General features: G+C 34.2%; 1 protein-coding gene across 1 annotated transcript in view; it reads left to right on the forward strand.

Moving 5' to 3' along the window:
• The first annotated feature begins 354 nt into the window (after nucleotides 1-354).
• The window catches only part of LOC145945930 (uncharacterized), a 52,433-nt gene continuing 34,512 nt past the window's right edge, over nucleotides 355-18,275 (forward strand). Inside the window, exon 1 of the mRNA XM_083055220.1 lies at nucleotides 355-1,059. Coding sequence (XP_082911346.1) covers nucleotides 904-1,059 — 156 coding nt within the window. The 5' untranslated portion in view covers nucleotides 355-903. The remainder of the gene's footprint in view (nucleotides 1,060-18,275) is intronic.

The following is an 18,275-nucleotide window of genomic DNA, read 5'->3' on the forward strand; positions in this document are numbered from 1 at the left end:
TTCGCTCGTTCTCCTCTGCGAGAAGAGTTCGGAGTCTCCTGCTCGCTTGCCTCAGGTTAAACTCTCTCCGGGTCCGCGAAACGAACAAGAAGAGGAAGAGGAAGAGGAAGAAGAAGGAGCAAAAGGTAAAGGGTGTACTCAGGAGGAAGAGAAGGAACAACCGAATGAACGGGAGTACCGGGGTCCCTCTCCAGGGTTGGTAGGGGAAGACGAAGAAGAGAAACAAAGAGAAACAGGAGGAGGAAGAGAAGAAGGAGGTGGTGGTAAAAGAGCGCCTCTGAGCCGAGCGCTTCGCTCGCTCGCGCGGTCGCGCGTCGCACGAGGACTGTTGCGCGGTCACGAGGGACCCTACCGGTGTCTCGAGCTGTAGAGAAACTTGGTCGTGCCGCGGGGCAGAGCGGGGCCCGCTCTCAGGGAGGCCAGCCGCGCCACCGCCGGAGAGCCCGACGAGAGCGGCGCAAGGATACAGGCGTTCGCGGGAGGGAGAGGAGAGAGAGAGGAAGAGGAGAGGAAGAAGAGGGCGCGAGCGAGAGAGAGAGACAGACAGAACGCGCGCCTTCTCCGCCGCCTTCAGGCTTCAAGTCTCGTGTCCGCCCTGTCTGTGTGTTGCGATCAGGAGGACGGGCCAACCGGGGGCCGTCTGTCTGGCCCTTCGACACGCGGTGCGTCGACCACGACGACGACCACGAAGACTCAAGAGACTGTCGTGTGCCGAGCCCGCACGTTGCCTCTCTCTCTCTGTCGGGGATCGCGGGAGACGAACGAGTCAGGATTCAGGTGAGGCGAATCTCCTGGGGATCATCGTCGTCAACGCAGGACTTCAAGGCCGGCACGAGAGACACGTGTAGACAGAGAGGAGGAGGAGGAGGAGGAGAAGGAGGAGGAGGAGGACCCTAGGCCGACATGATGCGGCCCAGGGCCGCGACGATGTCAACAACCACCGGCGACGAGGGCCGCGGCATCTCGCGGCTAATCTCCCCGCTGGTCCTGCGGAATCTTTGCCGCGTCCTTACCCTACTGGTGCTCGCCGCCACGTGGATACCGGTCTCCGAGGCTGTGGTGAGTGAAAGATCTTTGAGAAATATCTGTGGTGCGGAATCCTCTTGCCCCTTTGGTGGATTGAAACAAATCGATGAACCTTGAAGAGGCACCGAGGGATGCTGATGGTGCTTCTTCTTGCGAAAAAAGATCTAGATCAAAGGTCGAGTCAGGTGGACTCTGTACGATACAGGTTCGATCGGGTGGTGGGGAAATGATAGAAATGTCAATTCGAAATCCGCGTGAATCGGAGAACCGGAAATTGAGTGCGCACGTATATAGGATCGCGTATAATATAAATCGTTGCAATGAGAGCGAATTCTTACGTGTCGATCGGATTACATTGAGCTGTTTTTACGCTCTCGTAGCCGGCAAACGGGTTCGAGGATCGTGAGTTAGGTGATTACGTCATCAGTTTAAGATAGCCATCGTTTCGCGCTAATCAGCTGTTCATCGGTTGATGCGCGCACAATCATTTTTTTTAACATACATATGCAAAACTTTAATATTTTCTTAATTTAATAGTCTCTTTATATTAGAAACGATATAATGTTTGATCTTTTTTTCTGAAAAAATGATTTCTTCGATATCATACAGGCATAAATCTCCGAAAAATAGTCGCGATCCCGACTATTTTTAGTATTTTATTCGGCCATATTGGAATCGCCATTTTGGATTTCAGAATTATCACATCAAAGTCAACAACTTTAAAAACTCTTTAAACATTATATAAGTTTGATCAAAATTGTTAAACAATTACATATTTCTAATTTAATTTCTTTCTTAGCATTTGTTACTTTTCTTAAGAGATGTATCCTGCTAGATACTTTAGATAAATCAGATTATTAAGTAATAATTAACAGCTTTTACCAATTTATATTCCATCATTCTTTTTATCATTTCGCAAAATAATTCATAAGTACGAAAATCAGCTGTCATTATTATACGTACAGAAAATTTATTTTTAATTCAGATCGACTCCCTCTTCTCTTCTTCGGTGAATAGACAACATGACTTAACAGTGAAATGATTAATTTTACAATTAATTTTTCTATTACTAAAAGAAATAATTTAATTCTTTAAAATCATAATATAGAGATTTTTTTACAATTTATATTTTTTTATATTACGTAGTCATAATATATATGAGAAATTTTGAAACTTTTTTTGCATTTTTTATTAAAATATATACTAAAAAGAAATTGTAAAATAATCGGATAATTTTGAAGAAATAATCATAAAATATGTCAAAGCTGTGTTTAAAATATTTTCAAGATTACTATGCGTGATAATTTTTTTTTTATTTTAAGTCATCAAATTTTTTACTGACTGCAAGTCGATTTTCCTTCATTCACAAAATAGGACACTATTATTCTAATCGACAATCAACTCTCGGCCGTTTCAGTGTTAACGAATGTAGGTGTATTTTTGCGAACTTAACGGATGACTATGACATACCAGGGAAATAGTCTAATATCATGCCATATCTGGGGCAACTTCTGTCGCTCTTAGGTAACCTCTATGGAGGCTAATTCCAGCCTTTCAAACAATGCGTGGGAATGTCAGACCAGCGGTTTAAATGCCGATATTATCGGTCTGCTTTTGCACCATTGCACATATAATATATACAAATATTTATTAGAATAAAATAGAAACAAGAAAGATACATACATACATGATTACTTTAACAAAGTATTGAAATGAGACGATGGTTACTTTCTCTTTCTAAATGCGTCGTTACATTTGGTACATATTGTATATGCTTATTAGAGCGAAAAAAATGACATTCAAATTTCTTACTATATCTTGAGACTATTATTGGATTGTACTGTATCATTCGACGAGATGATTCGAGATTCATAACTGCTAGCTTATCATATTCCAAAATAATCATTTCACTCCACAATCAAGAGAAACTTTTTATTAAATTTTATCTATTTTTTTAATGTCACAGTTTTAATATTGACAGTTTGCAATTTTAAATACTTTATATTGAGTTAATAAAAAGCATATTTCCTTTCATAATATATTTAAATAATGATAGCTCGAAATTACAAATATTTTATTACATTAAGTTAATAAAAAGCCTATTTCCAGTCATAATATTTAAAATTTAAATAATACATATTGAGACAGAAGAAATAGTCTCAAAATTTTTTCGAACATATAGTTTGCAATGAAATAAAACTACATAATCTTTTGTATTATAAAATTTTATCTATATGTAAGATATGTCCGTAAAAAATTCGCTGAAAAATTAATTCACGATTCGAATCGAAACAAATCAATTTCACGGAACTTCGCGGGCGGTAGATGACGAATGCGGCCTACGAGTACAATGTGATGCATTTAACTAGTAACAGAATTTTGTGTTGTATAAACCGGTTTGTGTAACGATCAGGGGGGAAGATCGAACGATGTGTAACGGATGATTAAATCGGGCGTGAAGCCGATAGTAATGCAAGAGACCCGCGTGGAAAGCGCTCATCAGCATGACTTTGAGAGCGTCGTGTAATCCGAGAGCCCGAAATTGCGACTATTTGACATAATCTCGTTGCAAAACGAGACATTATGGTATCTCGGTTATAATCGATGACGAAGCGTGCACGTCGATTACCCTAGAGTAACGCTTTTCCATTCCGGCTGTGCAAATTTGCGTATGATTAATATCTTTTAAACCATAAAACTTGAAGCTCGTCTTTTAAGCATATATATATTTTTCGTACAAAAAAATTAAATATTAAACGATATATAAAATATATATTACGATTAAAATCCCCTCCTTCCTCTCTGCATGTATATAGCTTATTAATAGATTTTATGGGAGTATTTTTTTCAAGGAAATTAATATTTATTTACACACTAATAATATGAGAATAAAAATACACATCATTTTTAATCTGCAGCTAAAACAATATACAATATTTTTCTTCTTGTAATACATCTTTATATTACGTAGTAAAAATACTTATTAATTTTTTTTAAAAAACTTAGTGATAATTTACGTTTTACGTAATAATTTATATAAAGATGAAATTTTGCCGTTATACTTGGACGATGTCATTGAAGTCACCCGGTAGAAGAGTACGTGGGCGATTTCGACGCCCGAGCAGAGGACACATTTGTTGCGGAAAACATGAAAGAAAATATTCGGCACAAAGGGGGTGGGGAAGAAGGGAGCGAAACGCCAGTGCCCGGTAGTCGGAGGGGACTACAATTTTATTCTCCTTTTAATCTCCTCGGATGTGTCATTCACCATTATGCTAAAGTCATTCAGAATCGTGAGAATCCACTCCCTAGGGAAAGCTGTGAATTCGTCCCCCGATGAATCTAACTAATATATCACGAAGAAATTTTACGCAGACTAAGAAACGTGTAACTTTTAGAGATATTACTATCTTCTTATTAATTTTAGAGATTATTATATTTTTTTAAGAATATTTTCTACAGTTAAATAATTCGCTTATAGAAATTTTTTTATCAAATATAAATAATGAAACTATACATAAACATCTGCTATGAATTACGCCTACGTGAATTACCCAATAGTCTTTCGTATCGTGTTTTTAAACTTTAAACAAACTTTTGTATGGAAATGTAGTAATAATATACGATATTGTCTTAATCGAACACCTCCAAACTATAGCTGTAACAGTTATTTATTTTCGAGACGTAAGAGTTCGGTTGCTTGCGTAGGTTTTTATTACTAAATTATTCAGCAAAGATCAATGTGCATACATTGCTGTGCTTTGTTTAGGTCCTTTTTTTCTGATGCTCATAGAATTATTAAAATTTATTGTGCAATTCATAAAAATAAAAATACAAAGTTGCAATATTATATTGATATTAAAAAATAAAGGATAATTGAAAATAGATATGTAAAATGAAAAAGTATCGAGTTAATTTGTGTAACAAAATTGGCAGTAAAAGATATATATATATATATATAAAATATCTCACTCGACCTAGAAAATAAATTTAAAAAAAAATTAAACTGAGATATAATAGTTAATTTTAACTATATAACGTAAATATAAAATAAAAAAAAGTTATAAATAACTTTGTAGAAATATATAACGATGATAAAGATAATATAATTTTTGCAACTGATAATATTATGAAATAATCCACCGAAACGAATCGCAATATGTAAATTGGCGAAGAACTGTAAGAAAAAAAGAATCGGCCGCTGTTGCGATAACGATAAAGCTTTCCTGTTGTCCAAAAAAGATAATCATTGCAGGAAGATGCGTAGCCCGACTCAACTGCTTTGCAGACGAAACATGACGTAGCACCAGACAATCTAATATCTATCCTATTATATATTGTATATGTGAAATATGTGTGTCCATTATATTATATAGTCCCTTAGTTGGGGTCAACAACCAAAAGAGTTTTACAATGAAACGATTTATATCACGAGAGAGAGAGAGAGAGGAAGAGAAAGCCTCAGACATTCAACATATTTGACACATATGTTATCACTTATAAATTTATTATCAAAAATGTTTAACATAATTATAATAATAATTAAATATTATAACATTATTATAATATTTATAATTTTATTATTTATTTATTAATTATAATGTATATCATTTATTAGAGTCAAGTTTTTCTACAGATGTGATTTATTTTACGATAATCGGTTGCGCATAATGGATCATTAATAAAAAACGAAATTACGAGAACAGAATTTCATCGATAAGAGTAGAACATGCGTTTTCTGCTTTTCTGTGCCATAAACTTACACCCACCGCGTTGATGCAACATATTTCGAAATATAATATATCGCTACGCGTGGTTTCCCGAAATATGTTCATTGAAAACCTCGAACAGCCGCGGAATATGTAAAGCGGTTCCACCTACGCGCTCTTATACTGCGGAAGTCTCGAACGGAAGATACGTATAAACTCTACTTTAGGATTTCATTCTTTTTACAAGGCTAATTTTTTTACCACATACGAAAATAATTTAGAGTATTCTTGCTAAAAAAAAATTAATAGTTAAAGTTCTTGTTAAACCGCACGCACAGTTATGTATTCACGCAGCTTTAATTCGCTTTATTGGATAATGGTGCATTTCTACCACATTCTACCGAGTGACATCACGTTTTTCATGTAATTGAACCTGAACACGCGGTTCGCTATTAACCTTCCGTTTTGCGATGACATCTGATAGTATAGTATGGGAATGCGGCGACGTAGATAGATACTTGACTATGTTTTTTATTTGAAAGCAAACCCCTCAAACCTCTTCTCTTCTCTCGATGCACTTGTCTAGGCATCTAGAGATGATGGAATGCGTCATCGCGAAGAAGGGAAAAGCGGTCGATGACATTCGCGTACAACTAAAACGTGACGTTATTCATTGCAAAGTAATCTAAGAAGACATATTTCGACATAAAATTACCAATTATCAATTTGATTAATCTAAATACAGATTACGATCTTCCGAAAAAAAAAATATATATATATATATATATGTGACTTTTTATATATTTTTATATAGCTATATAAATTTTAATTAAAGTACATAGCACGCAAATTGCTCGAAAAGCTATCGAGCTATTTTTGTCACTTGAAATGCGTTATATCACGCGCGTACTATTAATGCAATTACATAGACTTCAAACAAGTGTGACATCACGCTTTAAATTAATTTATTGCGAGTCCGTAATACAGCTGTTATTGACTAGCCCGTTGCTTTTACAGCGACGCGACTCAAGCAAAGTCAAGACACACAGTGGTAAATTATTATATAGATTCTTTCAGCTCTTACTTGATTAAAAATTTCATTTGACTTTTATTTTTGCACATAAGTTGTAATTATAGTGGAAAAAAATTGTAATCTATCTCGAAATGAAGTCGGAGATTATTATTAACCGTGCTCGCAGACTTTATATATGCAGTTACTGTATGCAGTCACGTATATAATTTATTTAAAGGAACAGTCTCATCGATAAGCGCGAAATAGAAAGCAGATAAGCGGTTCACAATTATCAATGACACGTTTGTCTTTAATAGCTGAAAACTGAGATCATCGAGACGCCCACATCATCGACTAATGTCGCGCGTATCCAATAATGCATGCACTTATAATAGCACTTGCATAGGCTCGTATTTACGACTCTATTATGTGTCGATAATTATAACTCTTCTGGAATTAATAGTGTTAGGTTTCATTTCTTACGACAGTAATTTCCGACTCTATTTTTTTCTTTCTTTTAAATATTTGATTTAATTATTTATACTTATAGTTTTCTATATATGAATAGAAAATTGTATTTCCAAATTTTCTTCTTACGATCAAAAATAGATTTTTACGCGACAGATAAGCGTAAAATAAAAAAAATATTCCGATCTGTCATTTAGATAATAAGCTAAATTTAAATTATTAAATGAACTATTAAAACAGGGATTTGTCGAAATTAATTTCAAGAGTTTACGATGTAGCATGTATTTCCCATGTTGTTTTACGATTCCGACAGAATCGTAAAATTTGTTGCAGGACTATTTTTGTCGAAATACGAATCGCTCGAAAGTTCTAACTATTTTTAGAATCACATCGAACGAGCGGAGTCGATGTTCACATTATTGCAACCGAGAATAGGGATGTAGAGATGGAGGGAAGGATTACTTCACGATATATAAAATACAAATTAGCTTCGGCTTTGACATAGCTATTATCGTCTCGTCAATTTAGTGACAAAACGTAGGCGCGATGATTGTCAATGACATCACGCGTTGCTGTCACTTATTACGCGCCTGTATAATTCATTATTAAAAGTGATCATCTATTCTAACTAATACGTATTTATTTTCTTCTATAGAGCCAATAAAAGCTTTTCATTGACGTCTATTAAAAATGCACTACTTACTCAACAGCTTCAAAGTTGTTCTTATCAAATTAATTAGATCACGCCTAAGTTTAAACTTTAATTTTCGATCGCCGATTTAAGATATATTGATTTCTAAAAATATAATGTTCTTCAGAGACAATTTTATAGAATAGATAATTATTTTTATTTCTCTACATTTCTTTGTTGAAATTCTTTTTATATATGGATCTTGTTTTATTTATTTTTGGCATTAGGTAAAAGTCACTGCATAATTAATTATGACATAATCGAAATTGAATTAAATGTTTTTTTTTTTTTTTTCATATAGTTGGTTCTTTCACGCATGATACATCTCATATACCATACGATAAGACAAAAGCAGAAAAGGCGGTCAATAGTAGCTACTGACATGTTCATGTTAAATGGTTTTGGAGTATGATGTCACTAGCAGACGACTGTCTATACATAAACGCAAACCGCAGGCGTGGAATAATGTTCTCAAGGCGACTGCAAATACTAATTTACATCGTGCATTGCGCGACATTGATCTTTATTATGAACAATAATAGTATAAACAGACGTATAAATGCATACACAGAGAGACGGCTATCAATAGACGTCAAAGTAAACACTATTGATTCACATACAAATATTGATTCAGATTCATTAAAAAGAATTATATTCTCATTTAAAAAATGATCTTATTTTTAATATATCCTATTCTAAAATAGACACCTTTTACCTTAAAAAGGGGAATATCCGCTAAATTAGTATCAGATATTCCTAATTTATAAAAATATAGACGAAACACTTAAGAATATAAAAGTAATTAGCATACAATTCTCTCTTTCTTACTTCGGGAATACAATTTTTTCGAAAGTAGCGTCAGATTTTGCTTTCGATTAAAAAATAAATGGCAGAAATCGTAGTCAGAGATCGTTTTTATATCTTGGCTTCTTCTGTTTTGTATATACATCTTTTATATTTTTTATATGTAATTTATATCTATTAACAATTCATCATCATTAACATTATATTTTCGATTAGAATCTTTTGGAAATTTTTTATGGGATTCTGGGCTTGAGAATCTTTCTGCTGGTCAGCTGGTAGATGTATCTCATGCGCGATATATATCCCTCTAAGATTACCGATTGAAAGGCATCAATGAAAGGCTTCGGTCAATTCGATGAATGATGGTTCAATCAATTATTCGTGTTATGATTCGAAGCACTAAGTGTGTTTCGCAGCTGCAGCGTCGACAGCCTCTGCGACTTCCGTCGATACATTCTCCGGCATCTATTACGTCAGCTTAAATTTTAGTACTTAATTTATTTATTTTATCGTCCGAATTATAACTCTGTATGACGTAACGATGAATCAATTCGTTACAATCACTCGTAAAGAAAGAGACTTGCGCGCGATCATCCCGACACAAAGATTGCGCGTTACATTTTTTTGCATTTATTGTTATCGATATCGTTATTGCATTTATTGGATTATATCGCGCGCATGTGTATAATTTTTTGCAAATCTTTTTGTTTTTATTTTTCTTGCCATCTCCTAATAAAAGTTGCAAGAAGTAACATGCGTTCTCGGAGCGTAATCTTAATTCGCGCGTAATCTCAAGGCCCGATAGTTGACTCGCGTTTGTCATTATTTAACGTACGTTAATTCCTTCTCTCTCTCTTGCTCTCGCTGATATATACTTTCGCTGCCCGCAAACATTTACTTCACCGCGAGTGAACGCTTCATTGCGAGCGATAAACGCGCGATAATGTAATTCCTCGAAGCTCGTTTTCAGGCGGATGCTGCGCGGAGCAAAAGCTCGCGTTCGAGTGATCTCTCTCTCGCGTTCTCTCCTATATAAATCGCGAAATTATTATATTACTAATAATCAATAATAACCGATGCTTGCCTTTTGCGAAATGAGAGGTCTCGGCGCTGTCATGTCGAATGACATGTTACGCGTTTCTCCAACATTCTCAGTCATACGAATAATTGTGTGTCTCGCATTTTATTAATTCGAACAATATTATTTGTCAAATTAATTTTTATAATTTTGCAATTTTAACTTTATCATTTTATGTGCGTATTTTGTTTCTTTCTTAAGAGATACATAAACACATTATTTTCTTATCGTGTATAGTGTATAGACGTAGTATAAATATGTGTCGATCTATAAAAAATTTTAGAGCGACTCCGCCATTAGTCGGCGGCGATAATTTCCGCGCGGACTTCATTAAATTCGTGGATCATTTTTTTTTCTTCTCCGCAAACGCAGGACGTGGAGAGAAGCCGAGGGGAAAAGAGCACGTGCGATTGGAGTATATAGCGGGTTATCGCGGAACAACCATAAACGGCCTAATCTCCTTCACCCTCGCGCTCCCAACTCTTATCAGCTGATTGTCACGCTGAACTGTTTCATTCACGTTTATAATAAATAACTTTGGAGCGTGATGTCACTCGATAATCGCGTCGTCTGGACCTAATATTCGGTAAAATCGTATTGATAGATAATCTGTAATGCTGGTTCATAAAGGATACAAAGGTCCTTTATTCATTAATCTTTATTTGTATACCAGATAATACACAAGTGAATACACAAGACAAAAACGTGGCTAGCACATTATGTATTACATAAAAATATGTACACAACAGAGTTAATTTATTTAATAATATTATATTATTATTTAAATTTTTTAATGAAATCTCAATCTCAAACGCGATGATTTTAATGATTAATAATGATAAAGAAATATTCCACATTATAATTATTTGATTTTTATCGTTTTCATTTTTATTTTCTTTTGATTTTGCGCGTTTTATTTAATAAATTGAATAATTTAAATGAAGAATAGTCCAATGAATGAGAAAATTGGCGATCGCTCATTCCCTAATTCGATCGGATATATCTTATGCGTCAGTCATTCAATCTATGTGGGACACTCAAGGGTGGACGCAATATATCTCTTGCGAAACGAGTAACCTCGATACATCGCTATCGGCGAATAAGATGGGAGTTCAAAGGGTTAGGAACGATGCGTAACATTTTTCCTTTGAATCGTGCGCAGACCCGAAGAAGAATCTGATTTGTCGTAGCTTCCTCCTTTCCATCGGCCGGGAATCGGCGTCATACGCTTCTTCTACTTCTTCTGGGCAGAGAGGAATGTTTTCCCTCGGGAGTATATACAATCGGTTTATACACGGTCGGGGAATCTATTTTTGTGTAGGAATCATGCGCGCTGCCCGGGGAAAGCTTTAACACTTTCGTGGGTAGGTGACCTGGAACACTTTAAAATAGTATCGTTCATGTTTGGAAAGCCGATAGTTTTCAAATATACAGACTCTGTCTTAGAATCCCCGATTATAATTTCAATAGCGGATTGTTCAAGTTGATTTGAAGCAGATTCTGGATTAAAAGGAATCTCGAGATACTTATACATATTATATAGTTATAACATATAGCAGATGTTTTGGATTGTGATTGTAAATAGTGATTTTTTTTCGTAAAAAAAGTTCGAAATAATATTAATTTATAAAATTATTAATTATATATTATATATTAAAATTATATTAATAATACATAATATTAATATTAATAGTTTTAATAATAATATTAATAGGTATCAGAATATTCATATCGCTCTTAAATTCTCACACTTGTCAGATTAACTTAAAAAAAAATTATGCAATATTCTCTATCTTATAAAACAACTCAATTCCATGAAAATGAGAAATATCTTCTACTTCGTGTGGTCACATCAACAAAATTTGTCCAGCTCATGTCACATAATCTTTCGCGTTGTATCTCTGACTGTTTAACAAATCGCTTCGCGCCTATCTATCTTGAAAACATCATTGCTCATCTTTACGTCGGTTGTCCTATATGCGAGAGAGAGAGAAGCGAGTTGTGTCATGTTTTTTCGGGCTCACGAGAACGATTAACTTCTCAACGGGAGCCGATTTCGAGAATTCCTCTTGCGGTCCCGGTATACGCACCCCCGGATATCGATTACGTGCCCCAAAAATAGGGCGACTGCATATCCGTTTCTATTTCCGCAGGCGGTCGATATATCCATAGCGTACTATGCGAGATATTTTTCTCTCCCTCACGTGTCGTCGATAAATTAAGCCAGGAAAGTAGATCGGCCAGCGGGCGAAGCTACATTTCGTTGTATTAAAAAAAAAAAAAAAAAAACGAGATCGAGTCTTATAGAGAACACAAGAAAAAAATATAGATCGTAACTCTTGTAATTTAACGACGCTCGTAAGAAAAGTATTATTCAATTATCTTTTCTTTATTAATATTAGCGAAGCGCGAACATTTTGTGAAAGCACTTGAAAACATTATTGATTAGAATTAGAATTATAACAGAGATAAAAATGTTTAAGTTTGTCTATATTATAAAAATACTAGTATTATTTAATACATTTAAACTCTAATTTAATTTTTATAATTTCTCATTACTTATCAAGTCAGGGTATAAGAATTAAATTAAATCCAAATTTTTAATTTTAAAATTTAATAATTTTTGACATCGTACAATAAAGTTGTTTCCTTTTTTTCTTTCGCATAATTGATCTACTACATAATATTCCTTGCGACAGTCCTAACTATAATTGCTACACATATACATAAACAAGTATATTTTTAGATGTTAATCGAATGTGTGTAAATCATCTGAAAAAAAATAGTCGACATCGACTTGCTGACGCGGCTAATAATTCCAATGTCCCTGAATTCGATCATAGGCTCGATAAATTATTGCACTTTCGAAATCACGCTAGGGTCAACGGTCAGCGACGAAGACGCCGAAGATCGCCCGCGTCGCGATTAATAACGCGGGATTATTAGGCGAGTACGCTAAAACCTGACATTTGACCCCCGCGATGGAAACGCGTATGCGATCGATTATAAAATTGGACGCTAAGTTGCTTACAATCCATTTACGCAACGCGTAATGCGGGGAAACCTTGCTCTTCATCCGGATCTCTGCAATGTTATGACGCGATCTATTTTAATGTCTGATGTCACAAATAGCGGGAGATAAATACCGAGAGATCTCGAACGTTTTATTATGATTTAACGCTCAATGTTGATATATTTTCCTCAATTCTCATTAATCTACTAATTCTGATAGAAGTTTTCGCATGTTTCCTTGAACCTGCTTACAAACATACTTAAACCAAATTAATCTTATGTAAAAGGATATTTTTTATATAAGCTTAATCTTTAATTATATTAGGACTTTATAATTTACAGTGACATTATTTAATTTTTTACATTTTTTTATATAAAATTTAAAATACTAAAATAATAATTTGTGTGATTCAAAAAAGATATATAATTTTTTTTATTGTTATCTGTCGATTTTAATATAATCCATATTACATAATCTACATGATTTTAATTATACTTGGTTATTACCAGAAATTAATATAAATGTCGGAGTATAAATTTTTTTCATTATTTATTATAATGTAATATTTTATATTAAATTAATAATTTTATATTAATGACAAAATGTGTTTTATATAAGAGTTCAAAGAGTTTTATATAAGAGTTCAAAGAGTTTTATATAAGAGTTCAAAGAGTTTAAATGATGACCTGTATTTTCCTCTACGAAAAGAGAGAATATTTTCCAATTTTTTTAAAAATAAGATTTTTATTTACAAATAATACAATTAAATATATTTACAACGTTCTCTGTCGCTGAGCTAAATTACGAGCTTTCACACCGTCATCAATACTTCACGGCAGAGAAGAGTCACAAAAAATTTCATGTCATAGTGCATGCATCGCATAGTGTTCGTTAACTCCGAAGATCATAAATCATTGACAGTGTCCCATCTCTCGCGTTGTGCGGCTAACTCATTCCACACCCTCGATTATACAATTTTTTTACCGTTATTTTCAATATCAGGGTCGTTTATTATAGTTTGATATAAAGAAAAACAACTTTTGTACGCAAAAATCATGCAATAGAAAAAATAGTTAAATATTTCTTTTATCTATGAAAAATTTGATTTTTTTAAATTTACGATGCTTCAATTCTATAAAATAACTCAATCTTTTTAATCTAATACTTTTATCACATAAAACAAATAAAATAATTTTTTATTTTTCGTGTGAAGAAGCTGATTTGATCACTCCTTCAAATTGGCAATACAATTACAATTTTATTACAGTTAATTCCATTAATTAATACGATCTTCGTATGTAAAAAAATATTTTACACTGATACACATATTCATGCATGATATCTCAAGTTGAGCAAGCATCATTGGGAAGCCGTTTGTGGAAAAAAATCTTGTAATACACGTAAAATTATGCAACGCTTATTGCACAACGTAATTAAACGCGACACGGTTTCTCAAGGTATAAAAAAAGACGTTCGAAATATATATAAATAAAATAGAACGATGCTGCCCATCTTGGCGATGTTCGTTCATGTCCTTCGATGAATTCCTCTTAGTGAAAACTAAAATCGATATAATTTTGATGAATTAAAATTTTTTGATACTACAAATACATGCGAACATTTATGTTCATTTATGATCAGAAATGCGATAATTTGTAGTGTTAAAATATAGATTTATATACATATAAATTATATAAATTATATAATAAAATAATATATAAATTATATAATAAAATAATATATAAATTATATAATAAAATAATATATAAATTATATATTATTATAAATTAAATAATTATGAAAGTATATATTTCCAAAATCATATAACAAGATATAACATATTGCAAAATAATTATTAAATTACACGATGAAAGCTTATTTCAATTTTTCTCTAAATTATGATACAGAAATAATTCTAAAATTTTATAATAAAATATCTGTTTGACAAGAAGACAGAAATTTGTTATTTTTTGTGCGAGAATTACTATATAAAATTTATATTTCCATAGAGATTGTCAGAGAGAAAAATTATTCCATACTTATTGCCAATTTTCGAATTCGAAGCTTCTTGCGCACGTTCTCTCGAAATATGTATTCCGAGCAGATCCCTGCAGTTTTCAAGGAGGATCGCGAGATAATAACGTTTACACGATATCAATAGTGAGATCAGCGCTCGCGGCTCAGCCACGAATTCTCGATACTTCCAGGGACTCTCGATCGATCCTTTAAGGATGCTGCGAAGTATCTCTGGTTCATCTCGTTTAACCGCAAAGGGATCGATACATGGGCGTCCGCAGAAATTTTTTTCCTGCGATATGACGTTGCAAAAAATATTATCACTGAAATATACGCCATGAGAAATTAAAGAGTGAGAAACCAATCATAAATTATCGTTATATAATAGTATATATAATGTGACTTTTATTCTTACTAATAGAGATGTTTTATTTTTTATATACAATTCTTTATCATGATATCTTAATTTTGCTGGAAATTTTTCTTATTCTTTTACATTTTTAATAAAGAAATTTGTGTTCAATCTCTATCGACAATAATTTTAAATATATCACAGCTTTAATGGTTACAGGATTTTTTAAAGTATGAAGCAACTTTTTAATTATCTGTACCTATAATTATTTTTACGATGTCACGCTTTCTCTCTTAATTATTTTATTTTCATTAATATTCCACTGATATCAGGGCGCTCGCAATTCTCGTCATTATCTAAAGTAAGGCGTCGATTAAGCCCCTTATTGCGGGCGCCCATGCACTCACACATGGCGACGCGTCCTTTATGGAGGTCAACACTTACGCGAGTCACACTGACACTTCGGCGAACGAGATGCATGATTACGACCATAAGCTGACCTAAGTCCGTAGGTACGTCTCGATGATCCTCCTGGAAAGCCCGATGTTGAAGCGAGGAAATCTAACACGCGAGGATATAATCGCGCGCAAAATAATATATGTGTCCCATCGCGATAACCAATTCTCATACTGATTGTGAATTCAATCTTGAACAGCGCAAACACTTCACTTAATTAATTAATTAAATAAATAAGAATAAAAATTTTATCAATATGTCTTCTCGATTGTAAAACATTTTAATCCAGTAAAATGAGTTAACTTCTTTGAGGAGATTTATCTACGTAATTAGCGCGTTTCTAGTTCCTATCATTTATTTCTTCTTCCGCTTTCTTTTCCCCGTCATCTTTTTTGGTGTTAATTCCATCTTAAGGAGAAAAGGTGCAAAAAGTACGGCTAAAAGGAGACTTAATAACTCCTCCGGTTCCTGAATTGATTTTCGGGCGGCGTCCGTCTTAAGTCTTTAAATATTTCTGCTCGCGACAGTCTCTCTTGGAGCAACGATCCGAGACATGTCGAGAGAAAAGTAGGTGGACCAGGGCTAAAGAGGCGGTAGAGATCGATGCGAGGAGAAAAAATGCGTCGGAGAGTTATTACGAACGAAGGAGAGGGAAAGAGAAAAAAAGAGAGAAAGACAGGGAATCAAGAAAAAGATGGAGAACACAAGGAGAACGAAGAGAAGGAACGGTGTGAGAAAGGCGACGCGATGCGCGTATCTTCCTAAAGACAGCGATGTCATCCGGCCAAGTCTGGGGACGCTTAATATTACTGCATGTTATGCAGATTCCGAGGAGCCTCCCTCCCTCTCGTGCAGGATCCCTCGCCGATTCTTGCACCGGTATCGCATAAACCGTCCTCGAGCCCGAATGAGTCTCACCTTCTCATTTGATACGAAATCTAGCATTTACTATTTATATACTTACATATATATTTTTATCGTTATTAAATTTAATAATTACTATCATAAACTTCAATTTACAATATTACAAAATAAAATTAAATAATTTCTAATATAAATAGGCATAATTTATAATATCATCATGTATTTATAGAATATAATATTTATTAATATATATGGGCTTTAGTTTGCAATATTTTAAAATAAAATTTATATGATTCGTTAATATAAAGAGACAGGTAATTTTTTTAGGTTTGCAATAATACTTAAAAAAAAACTGCGCGCATAATAAATAAACAAGGCTTGAAAGGCAATTTCTCTTCGCGATAGTGTAGGAGACGAGCTCTCTCTCTCTCTTTCTACACCGATTCAGCCATAAATCCCACGTATCTTACACGGATCTAGATTATAGCAGGTCGAAATGAGTGCGATTGAAAATCTGCGAGAGAGCATATCGAATGTTGCCGCATACGATTAATGCGGTGCGACTCGGCGAGAAAGTTTGGCGTCTCGTCGATACCATGAAGATATCGCGAAATGAACCGGTCGAACCTGAGCGAGTCGAGGACCCCGACGGGGGCCTTCTTGCGCTTAAAAGCGACCAGGTGAGATGAGCTATATTCGATTCGTCCCGCCGAAGTATTACGCGGTTAAACGCGACCGTAATTTAATGTCGAGGTGTCCCGAGTTGCGCCACGATTTCACGTCTTACATTTCGTTTTAATTATACCGATCTTCATACCTTATCTCACGCCGAAAGATACTTTTCGTACGCGACAGTTTGATTTTCGTGTAATAAATCAGCAGCCGTGAGCGTGTAAGAGGTAATTTATTTTAATTTATTTTAATTTTAATTCATTTTATTTTATTTATTTTATTTTATTTTAATTTATTTTATTCCTCGTGTCTCTGAATTTTTAGTCACTAATTTATGTAACCTGTCAAATCGCAATATTTTTCCATCAAATAAGATATCGAGGATTAAAAGAGGATCCAATTTTTTCCCAATGTTTTCTCATTTTTGACATGATAAATTGCGAATATAAATTGATAAGAGAAAATATACGAACGCAAGTTGCTGTTTAAAAGAACTTTCGCGGAAGTGGCATTAAAATAGCGCGTATCTTCTAATACCGCTTATTTTCATTCTGTTCGAATACACCTGTTGATTCTGGCGAATTCAAGTAAGCCATTTAGCAAAAGCAAGTCATTTCGCGGCGAAGCAAAGGTTCAAAGTGTGTGCATTATCGTTATCGTGGCGCTAACGTACAATTGCTGCAAGGGCGTCGATGTTGGCGAGCTACAACTAATCGAGAATGCCATCGAGACGCACGTATTGGATAGTCCTGAATAAACGGCCTTACCTTCGCAAGCACTTCCTGGTGACGGTGAACCGTAAGAATCTATATACCTATCGCCATCTCGAAATCAATTTATCGATGTTTCAGGAAATATCTATTTTTTTAAAATAAATTTTAAAATTAATATTGAAACTATATGGGGGCTGTCACGAGAAAATATTTCATACAAAATTTAAAAGAGAGCGAAAAAAGTTGATAATCTTGAATTTTAACTTTAATGTCATTTTTCAAGATTATTTGAATCTAATTTTTTTTAATGGAACCACACCTTAATTTTTTTGTAAATCGATTTCCTGCAATACTCGACATAAAAATTATATAAGGATGGGATGGCCAAAAAGTGAATAATT

Source organism: Prenolepis imparis, unplaced genomic scaffold (genome assembly GCF_030444845.1).
Source record: "Prenolepis imparis isolate NDT839.2.m4 unplaced genomic scaffold, iyPreImpa1.0 SCAF_15, whole genome shotgun sequence".
Lineage (NCBI taxonomy): Eukaryota > Metazoa > Arthropoda > Insecta > Hymenoptera > Formicidae > Prenolepis > Prenolepis imparis.